The sequence below is a fragment of the Sceloporus undulatus genome, chromosome 2 (assembly GCF_019175285.1).
Source record: "Sceloporus undulatus isolate JIND9_A2432 ecotype Alabama chromosome 2, SceUnd_v1.1, whole genome shotgun sequence".
Taxonomy (NCBI): domain Eukaryota; kingdom Metazoa; phylum Chordata; class Lepidosauria; order Squamata; family Phrynosomatidae; genus Sceloporus; species Sceloporus undulatus.
Genome location: NC_056523.1, coordinates 292,905,178 through 292,924,403, shown reverse-complemented (window position 1 = coordinate 292,924,403; position 19,226 = coordinate 292,905,178). Strand labels below are relative to the sequence as shown.

Here is a 19,226-nt window from a genome sequence, read left to right as displayed (position 1 = left end):
TACACATGCATTTTATTTTTAAGGAACAGCTTTTGATGCAACTACCGTCCCATTAAAATGGATAAAACATGTGCTTGGAATACAAGTCATAGGGTTAAATACATTTCTTTTAATAGGTAGATTACCTGGATATTGAACTGCTGGCTCATTCTGTGGAAGAAAACAGTCTTGTAGGCCTGCTACTTGCGACAATGACCCTCTTACTACTAGCTTCAACTCTTCCAAAACATCCTGGAAGAACAAAGGAGATTTTGGGCATCAGATAGCCATGTAAGAGAGGAAGAAGGATACAGTTTAAAAATGGTGACCCCCTTCCCCTAAAATTCATGATGTATTCCATATTTCCCTTTATGAGGGGATGCTGAAAAGTTCTCAGCCTGACCTGCTTCCCAATATCCGAGCACAATTTTGTCACTATATCTTGAAAGAGTGTTCTTTTGTATTGTAAACTGCCAATTTTCAGGATTGTAGCTATAATTTCTGATTTTTTCAGATCATTTATAAAACCATGTCAACAAAAAATATGGAATTTTCAAGTGCTGAACTCCAAGCTGCCATGAAGTTCCTATCCCTGTTCTTATAGAAGAAAACTCCAAAGGAAATCCATGAGTATATGATGTAAACATTGAGTGAAAACCTCCCATCATATTCTACCATGAAGAAGTGGTGTGCCAACTTTCAGGGTGGAAATTTTGAGATTGAAGATGCAGCCAGGTCTCTCTGGGAGGTTTTCAACAATGTCAACTCCAGAAATTGTTGAGCGTGTTCATTACCTGATTTTGGCTGACTGGTGGATTTCAGCTAAAACAATTGCTGAGACACTAGAAATATCCCAGGAACACACTGGGTTTATAATTCAAGAGCAGTTTGCTATGCAGAATCTTTCAGTCAAGTGGGTGCCAAAATGTCTGAATGCTAATCAGAAACAAAATTAAATGGATACCTCTGGGTTAATTTTGCAGCATTTTGAGTGATCTAGTGATAATTTTTGGAACGACTCATCACTGTTGATGAAACATTATTACATCACTATAATCTGGAGATCACTCAACAGTCCTTGCAGCTATGGCACTTGGGTTCTCCACAGCCAAAGAAATTCAAGACTCAAAGGTAAGTGCAAAAGATCGTGGCCACAAATTTTTTGGGACAAAGAAGGTATTTTGATTACTATGGCCTGATATGGACCGCCACTTTGCAGCGTCCTGGGGCCGAAATTAGGGCTAAGGAGCGCGGAGTGCCTGCATGCTCCGAACTCTTCCAGTGCCATTTTGGCAGACACATGCTTAGATGGTGCGTGCGCTGATGACGTGCCTTGTGTGCTGCCTCTAAACAGCACAGTGCATGAGGGCAGTGCTGCGCCACTCCAGGGCACTAATGGCACCTTGGCAGCAGCGAGGAAAAGAACTGCATTTTGCAGCTCCTTTTTAAAGCAGATCATTGCTGTGCCTGTGCAGTTGTCGCGGCAACAATCTGGGACAAAAAAGTGAAAACATCTTGGCACTCCTTTCTGCCTGTCTGTATTGGGCCTATCTTTAGAAGGGCCAGACAGTTAATGCAGAATACTAATGCAACCTGCTATGCTGATTAAAGGAGGTGTTGAGGGGAAAAGGGCAATGAAAGCTGTGGAAAGGTGTTCTTTTTTTGCAGGACAGTGCACCTGCTCACAGGGGTGGCAAGATGATTGATGTTTAGAAGAATTTGGGGTTTGAGTGCATAGAGCATACACCCTACTCACCAGATCTTGCTCCATATGACTACTTCCTGCTTCCAAACTTTAAAAAACATTTGAAAGGAAGGAAATTTTCAAATAATTCAGAGGTGGTAGCAGCAGGAGAGTGACCAGATGTTAGAAATTTCTTTGAACTGAAGAAATGATGTGCCAAGTACATCAAACTTCAGGATGAATATGTGGAGTAACATGTATGTTTCATAGCTCTAAGTCATTCCCTTCTTGGCTGGGCGGAGAACTTTTCAGCACCCCCTTGCAGAAAGCTCTGAGCAGTTTAAATTGTTCTCTTCATGTCCCCTGCTGTGGAAGCAAGCATCAGGTCCACACCTGCTCAATTTTGCTAATTTAATAAATGTCTCCACACTGTTGATATTGGCCATGGGGAGGAGTGAGAACAGAGCCTGTTGGTCTACAATTCCCAGCAGCCCTAACCAGGCATCTGAATGGTGGGGAATGCTGGGAATTGTAGTTTAACAACATCTCCAGGGCTACATATTTTCCCTCTCACAGACTAGAGGCTATAATGTGCCACCCCTTTCCTCTTCTGCCCTCTTCAAGCTTGATAGGCTTCCTGTACTTTTAATAACTGTATGACATGAAGAAAATCAACAGGTACTTTCATATCATTCTATATCCAAAGGAAGGAGCTAGGGAAAGCTACATCTGTTGAATTTTTGCTTGCTGTGTTGGGAAGGGGAGGAGGATAAATTAGTAAATTAATAAGTGGCTGATATGCATGTTTTTGCTTGAATATTGTTAGTATAATATCAGCTTTCGCTAGAAAGCAATTAAAGGCAAGGAGATTAACTTCACTGATGGACTTACTCATCTTCCCCCACTCCATCCTGACCCTGCATAGCATGTGTCATTCAGGAACAAAAGCCAGCCATCAGGCAGAATAAAACCTCAGCTGGTTTGCAGTGGTAACCTCCCATCTGTTTCTGTTAGCCCAAATGCTTATTCACTTCTCAAGGGCCCCTTTCATACTACACAGTTATGGCAGTGTGACTTCCCTTTAACTGCCATGATTTCCTCCTATGGAATCCTGGGATTTGCAGTTTAGAGATGGGTATTCAGAATTCTCAGCCAGAGAACAACAGTGCCTCACTAAACTTCAAACATCAGCATTCAAAATGATGTAGTCATGGCAGTTAAAACTGAATCATAGTGATATAAGCATGTAGTGTGAAAGGGCCCTAGGAGGCCAGAGTTGTGTGTGCCATACAATCTCATCTGCATTCCCTAAAATAGGTGTCTACCTTTGGTGGGTTGGAGGATCCTATATTTTAACTGCCAGTCCAGCTGGAGTCTATAAATGGAATGAAGGAAGCTGCCATCTTGTCCTTTGCTTCAGGCAGCAAAATCTACTGTGCCAGCCATACATGGCCTGCTGCCAACCAATCAGAAAGAACTCCACCATAAGATAGTTGGTGCTTCTCCTCAAAGGTAGTGGTGCTTTGCACTGTAGCTTACCTGTGCTTTTCTCTGTAGTGTCCTTAATTCCACTGGCTCTGAGCTTTGAGACAATCCTGAGAAGGCTTTTGACAGTTCTTGAGTGGAATCCAACTGAGCACAGTCCACATACAATTCTGCTTTGCTGTGTCCCCGTTGGAGGCCACTAAGCCGGAGGAGAACCATGTGACGCTTCCCATCAGCTAACTGTACATTGCTGAAGATCACGGCATGTAATTTCCCATCATTCCGCAGATATCTGAGGGAAACTAGCACAAAATAACATCAATGTAAGGTGAGAATACAGTATAATTGGTATATGGTTGAAATCTCTGCCAACAAAGAAACTATGTGGAAAGTTGCAGCAAAAAGCTGTCCAGCTTAGCTGTTCTTTGTTTAATCATGCCTGCTGTGACAATTTAGTCTTCTATTGAGCAGATCATTTGTAGATATATATACCAGGTAGAGCATTCTCCTAGATACAGATAAAATAAAATAGGCAAGTAGGAAGGCAAAGATGAAGTAAGTTAGCCTTCTAATTCAGAGTCCTAAACTAGAAGCCAGTAGTGCAGTGATCAGTTGTGGACTAGTGACCTTCACGGTGATAGTTCCTATAGCTACACTCACATGGAGAGTTCAATTAGATTGATCCACAGAAGCCAGTTTATTGTAATGGTTTGAATGTTGGACTAGGATCTTGGGAAACCACAACTTGAATCCCTGCTCAGCCACATAAACCCACTGGGTGACCTTGGACAATTCACACTCTCAGCCTTAAGGGGAGATAATGGCAAACCTCCACCAAATAAATCTTGCCAGGACACTATGGTAGACTCACTGTAAGTCATAGTTGATTTGAAGACACAGAACAACAAGATTGATCCATATAAACAATACAGTTATCTAGTTTTCATTTCCACTACAAGTACCACAAGTAGGTAATTTATGAAGTAACAGCCAAAATCCATCTAGGTCAGGGGTCGGCAACCTCCGGCCCACGGGGGGCTTTCGGCCGGCCCCTGTGCAGTCCTGCTGCCAATTGCCACCCCGCTTCCTCGCCGCTCCGGGCACCATTTTTTCAAAATGGCGACCGAAGTATCGCGTGACCTTTCCCACCGCGGGGCACGACGGGAAAGGTCACGCGAAACTTTGCTGCCATTTTGAAAAACAAAATGGCGGCGGGCATCTAGGAGGCCCGGTGTGGCCCCTGAAGCCCTCCAACAGGGCTCCAGCAGCCGCATTGGGCCTCCAGGAGGCCCGGTGCGCTCGCAGGAGCCCTGTTGCAGGGCTCCGGCAGCCGCATCGGGCCTCCTGCCCTTTGCCTCCCTTTCCACGGCTGCGACAGCTGCGGGGAAGGAAGGGGCGGGGGTCCTCCTCCTCCTTCCCGCCTTACCCGCGGCTGCTCTTCCCGTGGGGGAAGAGGAGGAGAAAGAGAAGGAGGAGGGAGGAATGAAGGAAAGAAGGAAGGAGGAGGAAGAAGGAGGAGGAGGAGGGAGGAAGGAAGGAAGGAAGGAAGGAGGAGGAAGAGGGAGGAGGAAGAAGGAGGAGGAGGAGGGAGGAAGGAAGGAGCAGGAGGAGGAGGGAGGAAGGAAGGAGGAGGAAGGAGGAAGAGGAGGAGGGAGGAAGGAAGGAAGGAGCAGGAGGAGGAGGAAGAAGAGGAAGACTCTTTTGGAAGGTGAGACAGTGTGACTTTCCAAAGTGCATTTCTGTGTATTTTCGGTGCTTTTAATGCTAAAAGGTCTGCTTTAACAATGATAGTGGTGATGATGATGATGATGATATCTGTCAGTTTCTGAGACATGCACTCACTCTTTATGAAGGTGAGACAGTGTGACTTTCCAAAGTGCATTTCTGTGTATTTTTGGTGCTTTTAATGCTAAAAGGTCTGCTTTAACAATGATAGTGGTTTCAGCCAAAGGAAAGAGCCGAAGGGAATGGCCTGGGACAGATGCCCAAGCCCTTCCCTTCGGCCTCCCTCCCCTTTGGTCGAACGGGCCCCTTGGAGCCCATTCGGCCAAAGGAAGGGGCCGAGGAGGAGAGGGCGGGCACACGCCTCCTCCTCTGTACGGGGCTTCGGCAGACCTGTGGTGTCCTTCGGAGGACACCTCAGGCCTGGCAAAGCCCCGAGGAAAGGAGCAGGGGCCACACGCCTGTTGCTCCTGCCCGAGACTTACTGGTCCCCAGCTGTCTCTGAGAGGCAGCTGGGGGCCAAGGAAGGGCAGGAGGAGCAGGCGCGCCTGTCACCCCCTCTCCCAATCCCCCCCCACTTCTAGCTGTCTGTCAGACAGCTGGAGGTCGGGAAAGAGAGCAGAGAAAGCCCCGCCCCCAGAGGGTGGAAGCTCCACCCCCGGCATGTGGCTCCACCCCGGAGGGTGGAAGCTCCACCCCTGGCACGCTGCCCTGCCCCTGGAGGGTGGAAACACCCCCCGGCTTTGGCCCCCCAGTTGTCTGAGGGACAGCAACCCGTCCCCCGGCTCAAAAAGGTTGCCTACCTCTGATCTAGGTCCTTATACTGATGGGAAAATATCCTTTACCTGATCACTAATGTGACCTGCTTAAATAAGGGACATGGCTACTGTCACTTTAATGGTTGTGTAAGAAAGGGAATTTCAGTAAATGTTTCTTGTGTGGCAACCAACACCTACTGAAATTCCCTCTTCTGTGCAGTCATAAAGGGCCCTTTCTCTTATTAAAACTGGAAACCCTATTGATCTCAGAAGAATTTTCTCCCCCATCCACCTTATGCAGCCCCAGCATGCCCACCAACCACTTCAGCCCTCCATGACACCCAAAACTCTGTTCTGAAGAATTTCCCCAACTCTCTAGAGCGGATACTAAGGGCATGTGGAAGATGGGACAGAACCTATATGCAGAAGTGGAATATGCTGACAGGCTTTATCCATTAGAGCAAGGACCGAAGTGGTTCCCATTTTAATTGTTTATCACGGTCCAAATAATCCTAAAATACTTTGCATTGTGACAGGGAGAACTCCCAATATTTGTCACTGGGAAATTCATCTCCTTCCACAGCTACTCTGCAGGTTGCAACTGAGCTCTGAGAGAATACAGAAAGCTGAGAAGGGTAACAGATGATTTCATCATCCCCATTAATCTAAAAATTCTGGAATTTTGGTCCTGTGATCTTTGGCTGTACTACTCTCCTTCTTGGTCCTGACGATACAAGTTCAAGCCTTTCCCCATACTCATGGACACACTGCGAATTAACCTGTTTCCTATCTTCCATTTCCTATTAATAAATAGAAAATAGGGCTGTACTGTGTTGAACCCAGACACACTGGAATATGAGGAACAATATGCATATAATATCCTCTTTACCTATGCTGATTATAAAAATGCTTTAAAATTGCCACAGATCTGCTTCCAAAGAACCAAACTTGACCCAGGAGTGAAAATGACACCAGTGACAGTGAGTGACTTCCACGGAAATGGGGCACTGAATCCATTCAAGGTTTTAGTTTGAACCTCAAAGGAGACCCAAGATGCTAAACCTATTTTGGGGAACAGTACCTTGGATAGTTCCTTTAAAGTTAAAACTAAATCCACACTGGGTTTGCCGTGTAACTGACATGGAAGAGACCAGCTTCCAATGGATGACATATCTAATTTGGTCCACAAACATCTTGCCCCACTGTCTAATACTAACTTTGGAAAGGTAGGTAAGTAGTTAGAGAGGAACCATATACATGATTGTAAAGCATGTTGCCCACCTTGGCACTATTTTCCCAAAGTGCTAGAATTGTGTGTTTCTGTAACAAAGACATTGAAATAGTAAAGATTTTCTATACTTTCACTTAGCCGTTAACCAAAATGGAGACTGTAGTCAAGACTGGAGACTGTAGTCAATCAAAAGACAACCCATAAGATTTGAAAATGCAAGAAGAAACTAGATAATGTCCTCAAGTATAAAGATAGATAATTAAGAGCTTCTACAGACAAGCATTATACACTGGTGTGGGAGTGTGGCGTATGCATGCCGGCTGCCCCCACATCGATGTCATGCTGGCATCACACCGCACACCTAACCACACAGCGGGGGGGGGGGTCATGACACTCTACTGGCACAGTGTTTAAATACATTGTGCTAAAGGAGCACCGAAAAGCCACAGCCACAACTAGGGCACCCTTTCTGTGCTGGGTGCACGCTGTAGATTTGGGCTGCTGTGTACAGTTGCCATAGCCCCGATCCGGTGAGGCCCTTAGTGGCCATCTGTTGAATTCCTAAATACCAAAGTCAGAACTGTCCAGGCCACATTCTGATTTCTATGTATGGTTGTGAAAGCTGGACAGTGAAGAAAGTTGACATGAATAAAACCATTTCCTTTGAAATGTGGTGCTGGAGGGGAGATCTGTGGATATCACTCACTGCTAAAAAGACAAATAAATGGGCCTTAGAGCAAATCAAGCCTGAACTTTTACTAGAACCTAAGATGACTAAACTGAGCCTGTTGCACTTTGGTCATATCACGAGATGATGTGACTCACCAGAAAAGTCAATAACACTAGGTAAAGTGGAAGACAGTACAAAAAGAGGGAGATCACAATCCAGGATTGATTCAATTAAGGAAGCCACAGCCCTGAGTTTGCAAGACCTGAGCATGACACTTGATGATCAGGAAAGGTCTCCCATTCATACAGTCACCATTAGTCAAAGTTGACCTGATGGCAAATAACAACATAGCATGTTGCCTATTAAAGGTACTATAATAATTGGCAAAACTATTTTCAACTTAGGAGCCAAACTCAGTGATAAATTAAACTAGTGTATGTATTGCTTGTACTTAAGCACAAAAACTGATGGGGAGAGGGTATCAAGATCAGGACACTGGTGACTAGGAACTGGATCCCAGTGAAAATGCCATACATATACACACACCCTTGCAACTATTTGTACTGAGATATAAGCTGCTTTGGTATCAATAGTATGCTGTCTGGTTGAACAGACATTTGGGCATCAGGCTCAGGGAGAGAACTAACTTGCAGGAGAAGGCATTTCAGCTGTCTTGTCTCCTGCTGTATCAGGAGATTTTCAGAGAGAGGAACCAACATTGTTCAGTTCAGAACCTATCTGGCAAGCCTGTAAGTGTGACACTCCATCTGGAGTAAAGAACGCTGCATAAACACAGCAGAGAATTAGAGAAAGAAAAAGCAAAAAAGGATGGAAGAGGCCACAGTTGGCCAGTGGCCATGAGACAGAATTGCCCAAGGGCAGCTAGGACTGGATGGAAGATCAAGGTTCATGGGGGGGGGGGGGGATTTTTTTAAAGCGCTGGGAGGGGGAAATGCTTGCTAGAAGGACCAAATACACAATTATATTTAAAACATCTGTGTTTCTGCACCCTTGAACTGCTGGAAAGGTTTGAATTAATGGTGCCAAAGGACAGTGGAGAGTTCAATTGTTTTCACTGTGGCTAAGTTAAAAGTCCCTGCTTTTCCATTTCTGAAAGGCAATAAAAAAGATTTCAGTTTAGCATACCCAAAATCCCATCAGATGTTTGGACAGGCTTCAAAGCGCTGTTGTTAAATGAACTCACACTATTTGTGAAGGAAACACAGTTTAAAAGGTGGGCAATACTTTCTCTGAGTGTATCTCCAGGTGAGGTGGAAGGCTGGGGAAGGGAGGTGGAGGAGACAAAGAAGTACCTGGGGAGTCTGCTGTACATATTTGGAGGGCCAGAGTTTAGTTTAGTCAGATGGTTTTGTGCTTATTTTGTACATTTTGAAACACTAACCAGGTTTGAAATGTTTTCATTTCCCATTTTAGAAAAAAAACAGCCCTTATAATTTGAGAAGATGGGAAAACGGAATAACTTTAAGATAAACTGCATTTGTTAGACCTTTGTGAGTAGACATACAGAGACCAAGACATTTAACCATATTAATACAAAATCCACAGAAACCAGAATGTGTATCAGCAGAACAGTATTCAAGTGAGGGTTTATATGTGACATCCAAGGTTAATTTTATATCTGTGATTTAAAAAAAAACCTTTCCCATGAACACTGCTAATGCATTAGGTTGATTATGCTTCCACATAATAATTCTATTCTGTTTTGCTTTTGCTTTTCTTTTAATGATGTTTGTCAGCTCCCTTGAGTGCTCTTTTTGAGGGAAAGGTAGGATAATGTTGTAATGAAAAAATACTACAGAAAGAAAAGTCTGTACACTCTGCTGTCTAATACCCAACTGCAGTGTCTTCCTCTAATCCAGTGCCCTTCAGATGTGCTGGAGTAAACCTCAAACATGCTGGAAGGCACCAGATTGGTGACAGTTGCCCTAATCCTTTAAAAATCAAGGGAATGGTGGCATTAACTAGACTAGATATTAAGCAGATTCCAGCCTAGCTAATGGTTCTAGGGCAGTGGTTCCCAACCTGTGGGTCGGGACCCCTTTGGGGGTCAAATGACCCTTTCATGGGGGTCGCCTAAGACCATTGGAAAACACCTATTTAATTACAGTTATGAAGTAGCATCGAAAATAATTTCATGGGTTTGGGTCACCACAACATGAAGAACTGTATTAAAGGGTCGCAGCATTAGGAAGGTTGGGAACCACTGTTCTAGGGACTTTATCACATGGGGGGGAGGGGGGGAGCCGGGATTAAAAAGATATTTTCCCAGCAAAGTCCTGAGATTGCAACAAAGATTTTCATCCTGTGAATGATTTCTTGCTGGTTATTCTCTGGTTATTCCCAGGGTAAATTTTCTCTAATCGAGATGTGTCTTGCCGTGATCTCAGGACTTTGCCAGGAAAATGCCTTTTTAATACTATTTTTCCTCTGTGTGATATACCACGGTTATACCAATGCAACTGTCTGTCTGAGAGAGAAAGAGATAGTGAAAGAGACAGAGAGACTGAACTCTTTTTCAGAGACAATGCAATTTTCAGTTGGGTCAGATCAGATTGAAAGCCCTTTCTGTTTTAATTCATTTCACCCACAAGGGAAATGTTTGGGAAAAAATAGAAAAGAAAGGAAAATACTCTGTAATAGTAAGAGAAAAACATTCTTTTGACTGTTGGATATTTCTTTTTTAAAGGGCTACCTGAGTGCATTTGGGGATAAATTGACATGTAACCATTCTTTTGCATAATCGCAAACAAAGACAGAAATTTCTCATACTGTTTCAGGCTGTTGATGATGAAAGGTGTGTTTCTCAGCATGGAACTATCCAGTATGTATCCATGACAATTACACTAAAATATATATTTCAGAGACATAGCTAAGTTAGTCTAGAATATCAGTATGCAAATAGATCTTGCAATATCTTTGAGACTAACTGTGCAAAAGAAGTTATAGCATAGGCTTTTGTAGACTTGGTCTACTGTAATATATACTTTTAGCTGCAGCATCACACTTTTGATTTACGTTCAACTTGTGGTCTACTACAACTCCTAAATCCCTTTCATGTGGAAAGAAGTTCCAAAATCAAGTCTGAAACCACACTGGAACGAATCAAGCTGCAGATAAAATGGAAGCAACTTTATAAAGTCAGGTCTGGACGTTTTCTGATAGTACTTGTATTCCATAGCTGGAACATTCCAATGGAAATCCCTTACAATGAACAACATACCTTAGATCAGCTGCCAGATCTTCTTTAAAAAAGCAGCAACATTGTTTCTGAGTATTGTGTGCTTAGTTGCAAAGCTCTCTAACATTCTCAGAAATGTATAGCTGATTTTTCCATATCGTATATGTGTTTATCCAAGCAAGGTATTTATGGATTATTTCGTTCTGTTGAATCTAGTGGTTTCTGGCTGGTCTGGTGTTTGTGTATGCTCCTTTTAACTCAATTTGTTGCTTAATTTATATTAAGGAGTATACACTGTCTTAGCTTTCTTATATGAGTGCTTTACCAAAATGTGAGGACCAAATTGTTTTATAAATTAAATAATTCAGAAAATTGTGTTTTAGTACTCAAACCATCTAGCCCTTACAGTTTTTGAGACATAAGCCAGCACCTGTGACCAAAGCTGTGCACGTGGATTGCCACAGATAAATTCAAAAATTGTGTTTCACATACACTCCTAACATAAACATACATTATTTAAAAAAAATCATTAGTCAACCCACTTACCAAATTTCACGAATGATAATTTGGCCCTCAGATATCAAGTCATTCATACACCTGCCAAAACCAAACTCTGACTGGCAGAATGGAAATCGAAGAACATATTGTTGAAAAATATAGTCAGTTTCATACCCACAAACTTGTTTCATGGAATCATAGAGTTGGAAGAGACCACAGGGGTCATCCAGTCAAACTCCTCATGGATCAAGTTGGGGATGATGATATTCTTGAATGGTGGTCATAGAATCAATGAATCATAGAATCATAGAGTTGGACGAAACCACAAGGGCCATCCAGTCCAACCCCATTCTGCCATGCAGGAACTCTCAATCAAAGATTCCCCGACAGATGGCCATCCAGCCTCTGCTTAAAGACCTCCATGGAAGGAGACTCCACTACACTCCGAGGAAGAGTGTTCCACTGTCGAACAGCCCTTCCTGTCGGGAAGTTCCTCCTAATGTTGAATCTCTTTTCCTGTAGCTTGCATCCATTGCTCCATCCTAGTCTCTGGAGCAGCAGAAAACAAGTTAGCTCCCTCCTCAATATGACAACCCTTAAAGTATTTAAACAGGGCTCTCATATCACCTCTTAACCTTCTCTTCCCCAGGCTAAACATCCCCAGCTCCCTAAGTTGTTCCTCATAGGGCATGGTTTCCAGACCCTTCACCATTTTAGTTGCCCTCCTTTGGACATGCTCCAGTTTCTCCACATCCTTTTTGAGTTGTGGCGCCCAGAACTGGACACAATATTCCAGGTGGGGCCTGACCAGAGCAGAACATAGTGGCACTATTACTTCCCTAGACACTATACTTCTATTGATGCAGCCTAAAATCGCATTGGCCTTGAGATGGAAGAGACCACAAGGGCCATCCAGTCCAAACCCCTGCCATGCAAGAATAAACACTCAAAGCACCTCCGGCAGATGGCCATGCAGTCCCTGTTTAAAAGCCTCTAAAGAAGAAGACTCCACTACACACCGGGAGAAGCTATTCCACTGCTGAACAACTCTTACTATTAGGAAGTTCTTTCTAATGTTTAGGTGGAATCTCTTTTCCAAGTCAGTTTTGTCCCTTAACAACTGATTCTCTTTCCATTTGTAAAGGCTGAAGGAAGCTTGCTGTACAGCACGCCTAAAATACACCTAGAATACACTTACAGTACAACTTTATTCTAATGAGTACAAATTGAAAAATTGGCTTATTCACCTTTGTTATTGTTGCCTAGTCAGTTCACACTCCCGCCAAAGCATGAAGGGGGGGGGGAAGGATCATGAAGCCTCTGTCAAGTTGCCATGCATTACTGATTCCAATTGGATTGTGGGCCACCATTTGCACAGCTCTAATTGGCAAACAAATTCCCTAAATAGGGAATAGAGGCTCCTATAACATTAAAGAAATTTTAAGTCTATTCACTGGTTAAAGACTTACACAATTAATAAATTACTGTATGTTTAAAATAATTGGCAGAAAGGTAAACGTATTTCGAAAGCAAAAAGTGTCTTTTATTTTTAGATGATGTACATATGACTTAGCAGGCACCATTGTAAAAGGGGGTGTTCTGTTAGGGAAGATGGGCCCTTTAAAGATGTTGCTTGCTACTGATATCTACTTGCATATGGAAAGAAGACATTGGCCTGTTACAGACTGCCAAAATAAAGCTGCTTCGGGTCTCATTGGAGGTATGCTATTTAAATGATGCATGGGTCCTAAGAGTCTGGAGGTCGCGCCAAAGCCACACTCCATTCCTAAGAACTGGAGTGCAGCTTTGGTGCAGCTTCCGGATTCTTAGGACCCATGCATCATTTAAATAGCATACCTCCAAAGAGACCCGAAGCAGCTTTATTTTGGCAGTCTGTAACAGGCCATTGACTCCACACAAAAGCCCTCTTCAGTCCTTTCCAAAACACATTATGATTCAATACACTTTGAAACAGGAATTTCAGCACTTGCACTTATTTCCAAGTGAAGTATGTCAAGCTAACCATTGGACTTCCATTTCTGGCACTTAATTCATACTGAAATCAATGCAACTAATATGCTACAGTCCAATTCACAATTACTTGAGAGTAAATCCTCTTAAATTCAGTAAGGCTGACTTCTGAGCAGCAGTAAATTGATGGATGGATGAACAGACAGACAGATCGGAACAGCTTGACTACATCCTACCCTATTTATTTAATACTTACTATTATTATTATTATTATTATTATTATTATTATTAACCTTTATTTATAAAGCGCTGTAAATTTACACAGTGCTGTACTTATTTATTTAATACTTGTGCCACCACCCCAGAAAGGGTCACACACATATGCAGAAAGGAGGACTACTTTTAGAATTGCTCAAGGGTCCCAACCACCTTAATTTGGCTTTACCAGCCAGTATGCCTATGATATGTAGGGATGATGAGATTTGCAGTCTGACACACCTGAAGGGGGCCACATTGGAGCATACTACCATATATATTCAACTGTAAGTCAACTTCTTGTATAAATTGAGAGCAGGCTTGGGGACCAAAATTCTGGATTTTAATATGATCCATGGATAAGTAGAGGGTAAAAGGGGAATGTAACAAAGGATGTAAAGGACAACGCACAGGAAAACAATGCCTAAAGGACTTAGAAAATTACAGCAGGCATAATTGTTTGTGCTCACCCTAAAGGCTGAATGGATGAGAAGGAAACTACAGTGAATGATGGCTGTGTGATGTGTGGGGGAGGCATCCAAGTGCAGACTGGGCTAAGAAAATGTGCACATGTCAAAAAGGATGAAATGGCAAAGCAAAGAAAATGGTATCTACATTAGCAATGATTATAACCTCTAACTTTAATGTGATAACTTTGCCCGATTTTAACCCAGAAAACAGGCAAATGTGCACAAATATTTTATTCAAATCTTCAGAGCCCGATTCCCCTCTGCGCTCCTTTGAGGGAAAGCACACCAAAGAGCTGCCACTGCCATCATTTCCCCAACCAGGTAATAAAAAGGTCAGAAGCAGCACCACAGTGGAGAGAATGGAGGAGATGGTGCTTCTTTTTGGTGCTCCCAGATGGACTAAACTCTTGCCTTTTCTACTCTACTCAGAGACATGGATGGTTCCTTTTTTGATATAAGTTAAAGTACATACTCATACACTGACCTGTGGATAAGTAGATCCAAGTTTTGGGGTTAATTTTTGTGACTAAAATGTCTAAATGTATGCATGAGTACATACAGTAGATAAAAACTTGGCTTAAGATCCAGTGGTGTATTTGATGGTATAAAGGTAAAGGTAGTCCCATGACATGAATCTCCAGTCGTAACTGACAGTAAGAGACAATGTTCATCTCTGTTACTAAGCCAAAGAGCCAGCATTGTCTGAGGACTACTCTGGTAGTCATGTGGCCAACATGATTGCACCGAATGCTGTTACCTTCCCACTAAGAAGTGGTACCTATTTATCTACTTGTATTTGCATGCTTTCGAAGTGCCGGGTTGGCAGAAGCTGGGATTAGTGACAGGAGCTCACCCCATCCTGCAGCACTTGGGCCTTGAACTGCCAACCTTCCGATCATCAGAACTGGCATCTTAACCACTAAGCCACCATATCCTTTGCTACCATACTTTGATGGTATACACCAGCAGAAAGCACAACTTCTTTCCCTTCCCTCTCCCACTGAGGTCCTCTGTAGCAATCAAAATCGGCTTCAGAGAGTTTTTCAAATCCTTGGAATAGGTTTTTAAGGTGAATGAGGGATGGACGTGTAGGGTGGAGTGGGTCTTGCTGATTCTGGCAGAAGCAGCAACATCCAACAGATGTACAGCACCAAATCCTGGCCACTGGAAGCCTATTTTAAATGCAATTTACTATGTATTTAGATACAGTTGCTTGCTGGAATGCAACCTTCTATTACTAGGCTTTTACAAATTACACATTGGTTGTCTGCACCTATGAAGATAACATCACCCATCTTTCATGCTGTACATTCATGACATTACCAGATCATGGCAGGGCTTTACACAAGTCAGGACCATGACTCTAAACAAGTGCATTCCATTCAGCCAAGAGCAGTTTTTGTCACGTGGCTGATTTTATAAGGCCTCTGCAATCGGAATGTTTATCTTGCACAGTCAGAACTAAACTTTGGGATCAAGTAAATTAAGTTCCTATCTTTCATATGCTGAATGCAGCCTGTGCGTGTATCTATTGAATTCCTCAGTAATTTGAAACAGTGATTTCCCAAAGGGGGAAAAAAAAGGGGGGGGGACTTTGACTTGGTTCTTTGAGAACTGTTCACCACTGTTAGTGCCAAGGTAGCTGGACAGAGAGATGCCAATCTCCATCTCTCAATGAGGGAATTTTAGGCTGTTCAAAAGTATTCTCAAAAGGAAGAGGCAGCTCACCATAAGATAATGTTCTTATTCCTCTGAAAAGTGGAATCCAACAAATATACTAACAGATGGTAAAATGCAGAAGAAATATGTCAGAATTGCAATAAAACTGGCCTTGTTTCCTCCTCTCCTCCTAAGATTTAAAGTGGGGACCTGCAGATGGTTGATCAACTGAACCCAAGGGTGTTCACCAATGGCTCCTCATCCCCTTCCTCCTGGACAGAAGTGAATAGCGGGGTGCCACAGAGTTCTGTCCTGGGCCCAGTGCTGTTCAACATCTTTATCAATGAGCAGGATGATGGAATAGAGGGCATGCTTGCTTATCAAATTTGTAATTGACCCCAAATTAGGAGGGGCAGCTAATATCTCAGAGGACAGGATCAAAATGCAAAATGACTTGAACAGATTAGAGAGTTGAGCCAAAACTAACAAAACAAATTTCAGCAGGGAGAAATGTAGGATATTGAACTTAGGCAGAAAAAATGAAAAGCTCATATACAGGATAGCTGATACCTGGATTGTCAAGAGTACAAGGGAAAGGGATCTGGGAACCTTAGAAGACCACAAGCTGAACATGAGTCAACCGTGCGATTCTGCAGCTAAAAATGCCAATATGACCCTAGACGGCATCAATAGAAGTAGTGTCTAGACTGAGGGAAGTAGTAATACCACCCTATTCTGCTTTCCTCAGACCTCACCTGGACTACTGGGTCCAGTTCAAGACACAATTCAAGATGTATATTGACAAACTGGAGTGTGTCCAGAGAAGGGCAACCAAAATGGTGAAAAGCCTGGAAACATGCCCTATAAGGAGTGATTTAGAGGCTGGGTATGTTTAGCCTGGGAAAGAGAAGGTTAAGGGGTGACATGATAGCCATGTTTACTGTAAATATCTGAAGGAATGTGATACTGAGGAAGTAGACAGCTTGTGTTGTGCTGCTCCAGAGACTAGGGCGCAGAGCAATGGATTCAAACTACAGGAAAAGAGATTCCTCCTTAACATTGGAAGAATTTCATGATGGCAAGGGCTGTTTGAACATCTGCCTCAGAGTGTGGTGGAGTCTCCTTCTTTGGAGGTTTTTTTTAAAACAGAGGCTGGATTGCCATCTCTGGAGCGTGCTTTGATTGTGTATTTCTATATGGCGGGAGTTGGATTGGATGGCCCTTGAAGTCTCTTCCAGCTCAATGATTCATTGATTCTATAATCACAATTCAAGAATATCATCATCATCATCATCATCATCCCCACCTTGATCCACGGGGAGAGGTGGGTAAGAAATTTTTGTTGTTACCCTAGTGTGCAGTGGTTAAATGCTGGGACTGCAGCCGCAACATCGTGAATTCAATCCCAAGGCTCCAAGGTTGATTCAACCTTCCATCCTCCCGCAGGTTGGTGAAATGAGTACCCAGCTTGTGGGAGGCAATTGTCTAAACACATTGCAACCCGTTTAGAGCATGCTTAGTTCACTAAATTAAAAGTTATAAATACTATTGTTGTTGTTGCTGCTGCTGCTGTTATCTACTTCTCCCATGAACTGAGGTGGGGAACAAAAACAGATTAAAATACAACACATAAAATCAGTTTAAACACCTAACATCAATTAAAACATAAACCAGTTAAAACACATAACATCAGCTTAAAATAACATATAATACCAACATATATTAAAACAATTAGTCCTTAGTTTAAAATTCATAATTTAAAATTTATAATTTTAAAATCATCTGGAGAGGCCTGGCAGAAGAGACTGGTCTTTAATTCTGGGTGGCAGTTGCCAACCTAGTCCTGGCTGACTGGAGTAAATGCCCACCAGAGGACCTGAGCGTATGAGGCAGATAATACTGGCAGAAGAGATCCTGTAGGTTACCTTGACTCAAACCATATAGGGCTTTAAAAATAATAACCAACATTTTGTACCTTGCCCAAAATTAATTGGCAGTTAATAGAATGATTTTAATATTGGTGTGATATGATCACTTCTATATGTACCAGTAACCAATCTGGTTGCTATGTTTTGAATTAACTGAAGTTTCTGAGGTACAGAGGTAGTCCAAGAAGACACCGAAAACTTAGAAAGAATCCAGAAAAAAATCCAAGACTGTGACAAGCTGGTAGAGCAAATAGGGGACACTTAAGAGCCACCCAGAGCCTGGAAATAATATTTTAGGGAAACTACCTGTTGGCTGAGGAACTGTAGGTCTAAAAACTGAATCCACTTGGCTTCATAGAAGTTTCATTCTACCACATTTCAATCAGGAGTTGTAGAAACCTCATGCAATCATTCATAAGGAAAAGGGGGAAATACATTTTTCTTTTGAATTATATGGAACATATGAATGTATACATTAATTCACAAAGCTGTGAATCTGACTACAGGTGGTCCATTTACTGAGAACCACTTTCTGCTGTACTGCATTAACATTAATAAATATCAGAGCTTTGAAACTTTATTCTTTTCAACTGGAACCCCCAGAACTCCCAGCCTGCATGGCCAGTAGCTATGCTGGTGGGGGATTCTGAAGTTTATACACCAAAAGAAGCCTTTTCCAAGCTCTATAAAATACATTTCCAGCCCTCAGACTAATACTGGAGAACACAGTGTTTATAGTATTTTGAGAAGTTGGCCAACTTCTAGAAGTCTTGAAACCAAACTGGAAGTCTAGCCTTGGGGCCAACTGTGCACCCTCCCATGGCTGTTTTTAAGCTCTCATTTCCTTCTGACTCTCTGGACCACCTTTTTTGTCTCCCCACAAAGAGTGCAAATTGTTTCTCCTGGAACCCACCATGACTGCCAGCTCATGCGTACCACATCATCCCCCTCCCTGCACTGTTTAACATGAAAAGCCTTCTTTTTGAAAACTAGAAACAGAATTCTGTCTCTTTGCACATGCATATACACACACATTTTTTAAATTAATGTACAGTCGGACCTTGGTATCTGTGGGGGGATCCATTCTGGACACACACCCCAGAGATACCAAAAAAACTGGGACCTCAAGTCCCGTTGTCCCTAATGGTGGTGCAAAGTGCTCATGCAGCCATTGGAGACAACAGGGCTTGTTGTTCGCAGATGCTTAAATCCATGGGTGGCAAACCCACAGATAATGAGGCCCGACTATAATTTTTTAAATTTAAAATTCTATCACATTTAGTAATAATGATTTGTAAATATGGATGTAGATTTATTGTATGATGTTGGAATAATGTTTGATCAGATGCGGTTTTAGCCTGCGTATTTGTGTTTTATGTTGTGAGGTTGCTATTCCAGGTTGTGAGAGTTCCTCTCAACTACTTTGACTGTCTGCATGGATTCTTAGGATAACAAGAGTATTCTCTTCAATGGGGACATCTGAAAATTCCCACAGCCAACATGGCCACTGGTCACAAGGGCTGGGGATTCTTGGAACCACTGTCCAAAACATAATTTTCCAAGCTCTCATCCACCATCCAGTATGGAATAGCAATTAGAAAACTACACTACAATTGAGATCCTCGCTCAATCATAGGGCACACAAATCATGAGCCAGTCACTCTCTTCCAGCTTATACCCTCTTGTAGGGTTGCCGCATGTATAAAATTGAGTAGAG

The 19,226-nt window shown here is 42.7% G+C and overlaps 1 protein-coding gene across 2 annotated transcripts in view; it reads right to left on the bottom strand.

The window, feature by feature from the left end:
* THBS4 (thrombospondin 4) overlaps nucleotides 1-19,226 on the bottom strand; it is a 553,455-nt gene that overhangs the window by 518,057 nt on the left and 16,172 nt on the right. For both annotated transcript variants that reach the window (XM_042450123.1, XM_042450124.1), the window contains exons 3-4: nucleotides 3,203-3,450; nucleotides 126-231 (exon numbers count right to left, since the gene is read on the bottom strand). In XM_042450123.1, the coding sequence (XP_042306057.1) occupies nucleotides 126-231; nucleotides 3,203-3,450 (354 nt within the window). The remainder of the gene's footprint in view (nucleotides 1-125; nucleotides 232-3,202; nucleotides 3,451-19,226) is intronic.